We start from the raw sequence: 2,220 nt of genomic DNA on the forward strand, positions 1-2,220 counted from the left end.
GTGTGCTGGTCAGCCTGAGCAGCGAGCGCCCTGCCCTGGAGGAGTTCCAGCATAGGCGCGCGCCTGGATTAAATAACCTCAAGGGTCCCTCACAGTGAAAGGTTTCCATAGTCCTGTGGTTGGAATACTTTTAGGCAAGTGCTGGGCACAGGGGGTGCTGCTGCCCAGAGCTTGGGGCCCCAGGGCCCCCCACGGCATTCTTCTGCCTGCACCCTCACCGGGAAGGGCAGGGGCTTTGTCAGGATTGCTCAAGCCGCCATCAGTCTGCTTTGCCACAGTCACCCCGCTTTCCTCCTTGTTCAGGGCCGAAGGCCTGCCAGTGCCAGCTTCCTTCTCCCGCCTTGCCCCTGTGCCAGATGCCCGACTCCGAGGTTCTTACGCCCTCGCACAGCTCTAGCCTGGGGACCAAGAGGCTGCCAGGGTGTCTGGAGCCCACATGAATTCTTAGCAGTTCAGGTTCCATCTCACAGTGGAGGACTTGGACTTGTCCATGGGGAGGGTCTTATGGGAAGTTTCTACCTGGAAACAGGCGAGCAGGAGGTGACTTGGGGTGCTGGGGTGCTGACTTGGAGAGGCTTCTCATAGTCCCTCCAGAGTGATGAGTCGAGGTGTCAAGGTGCCAGGGCGTTTTTCGGCAGCGCCCTGGGGTCTCCCCCTCTAGTGGAGCAGCAGGGAAGCAGTGGAGGACTGCTCTCTGAGGCCCACCCACCCTGTTGGCTCCCCCTGCAGCTGGCCATGGGCAAGATGATGGAGCAGGGGCCCGTGCTGATTGTCACCTTCCAGGCTCAGCTGGTGATGGTGATCAAGAACCCCAAAGGCGAGGTGGTCGAGGGCGACCCGGTGAGTGAGGGAGGGGGAAGGGTGGGGCAGGCGGCCAGCCCAGGACCAGCCGAATGGTGGCATTCTGCACTGATGGCTGCTGAGAGCCAGGAGGTTCTGTGATTTGGAGAGGACAGGAGGGTGGCGCCTTGAGAAGTCCCAGGGCTTGAGCTGGGCCTGGTGGAGGTCAGAGGGTGACTGACCTGTCTGGCTCTACCACATCCTGAGCTTTTAGCTTCTGCCCCAGCCTCTGGACTCCACACCCAGGCCAACACCCCAACATCCCTCCCTGGTCCCCCCCCCCAGCGTCCCTGTGTCCTAACAGCCTTGTCCTGCCCTGCCCCTCTCCTCAGCCCCTGTCCCCGTGTGGGTGTAAGCCTGCTCTCCGCCCCCAAGCCCTCACCCGTCCCGCTCCCGCAGGACAAGGTGTTGCGCATGCTGTACGTGTGGGCACTGTGCCGGGACCAGGATGAGCTCAACCCCTATGCGGCCTGGCGGCTCCTGGACATCTCCGCTTCCAGCACAGAGCAGGTCCTCTGACCGTGACAGCCACGCCCAGGGCCTCTGAGGCTGGATCATCACACAGTGGCCACATGGGGCGGGACTGATGTCCACCTGTGGAAACACTTCTGGGGACAAGACCGTTGGCTCTTCTGCACTCTCTACCAGGGCAGCTGCAGAACCAGCTGGACAGGGAAGGGCCCAGGGCTGCTGAGGGCTGCCTCCCGCAGTGTCAGCGAGGCACATAGGCGGGACAGTGCCAAGAGACCCTGACCCAGAGACTCCTCAAAGGGCAAGGTGGTGGGCCCCACTGGCCACATCAGCCAGGCTGTTTTAGCTCCATTAAAAAAAAAATTAACAGTGCCCTTATCCTGTATGTATGCCTGATATTTGGAAGTGATAATAAAACACCAAAGTGTAAGAGAATGGCTTGGGTAGTCAGAAATGTCTGTCACTGGGGTGGGAGAGTGGGCCAAGTGGTCATGGCAAGGCTTTGGTCAAGGTCACTGAAGGAACTGCAGCCCCAAAGGGGGTGCCTTGTCTGGTCAGGACTCCACCTGTCTGGTGCAGAGAAAGAAAAGCTAGGGAGGATTTTGTGACCTGGTGAGGGTCTCTGAGGGTTGGGGTTCCCAGGCCTTGGGGAGCTTGAGCGCCCATATGAGCGATGTTGGGGGGCATTGAGAATCCCTCAAACGGAGTCTGGGTGAGGGGTTCTGTCTTGGAGAATGGGGGTGCAGGAGCTAAGGTCAGGATGGCGGTATCTGGGGAGCTTGTGGGATTGGGAAGGATGGGGTCCCGATTGCCTACGCTCGGTGGGGCAGGGGTGCGGTGATCTGGAGCCCGGGGCGGGGTCGCAGCCTTGCGCCGCTCCCTGCGCAGCCTCCGCCCCCTGCCGCGGCC

The 2,220-nt window shown here is 61.0% G+C and overlaps 1 protein-coding gene across 2 annotated transcripts in view; it reads left to right on the forward strand.

The window, feature by feature from the left end:
* TIMM44 (translocase of inner mitochondrial membrane 44) overlaps positions 1-1,746 on the forward strand; it is a 14,850-nt gene extending 13,104 nt beyond the window's left edge. For both annotated transcript variants that reach the window (XM_006917222.3, XM_025050538.1), the window contains exons 12-13: positions 730-840; positions 1,240-1,746. In XM_006917222.3, coding sequence (XP_006917284.1) covers positions 730-840; positions 1,240-1,359 — 231 coding nt within the window. In that variant the 3' untranslated portion in view covers positions 1,360-1,746. The remainder of the gene's footprint in view (positions 1-729; positions 841-1,239) is intronic.
* Positions 1,747-2,220: the final 474 nt, after the last annotated feature.

The sequence above is a fragment of the Pteropus alecto genome, unplaced genomic scaffold, assembly GCF_000325575.1.
Source record: "Pteropus alecto unplaced genomic scaffold, ASM32557v1 scaffold37, whole genome shotgun sequence".
In the NCBI taxonomy this organism is placed as follows: domain Eukaryota; kingdom Metazoa; phylum Chordata; class Mammalia; order Chiroptera; family Pteropodidae; genus Pteropus; species Pteropus alecto.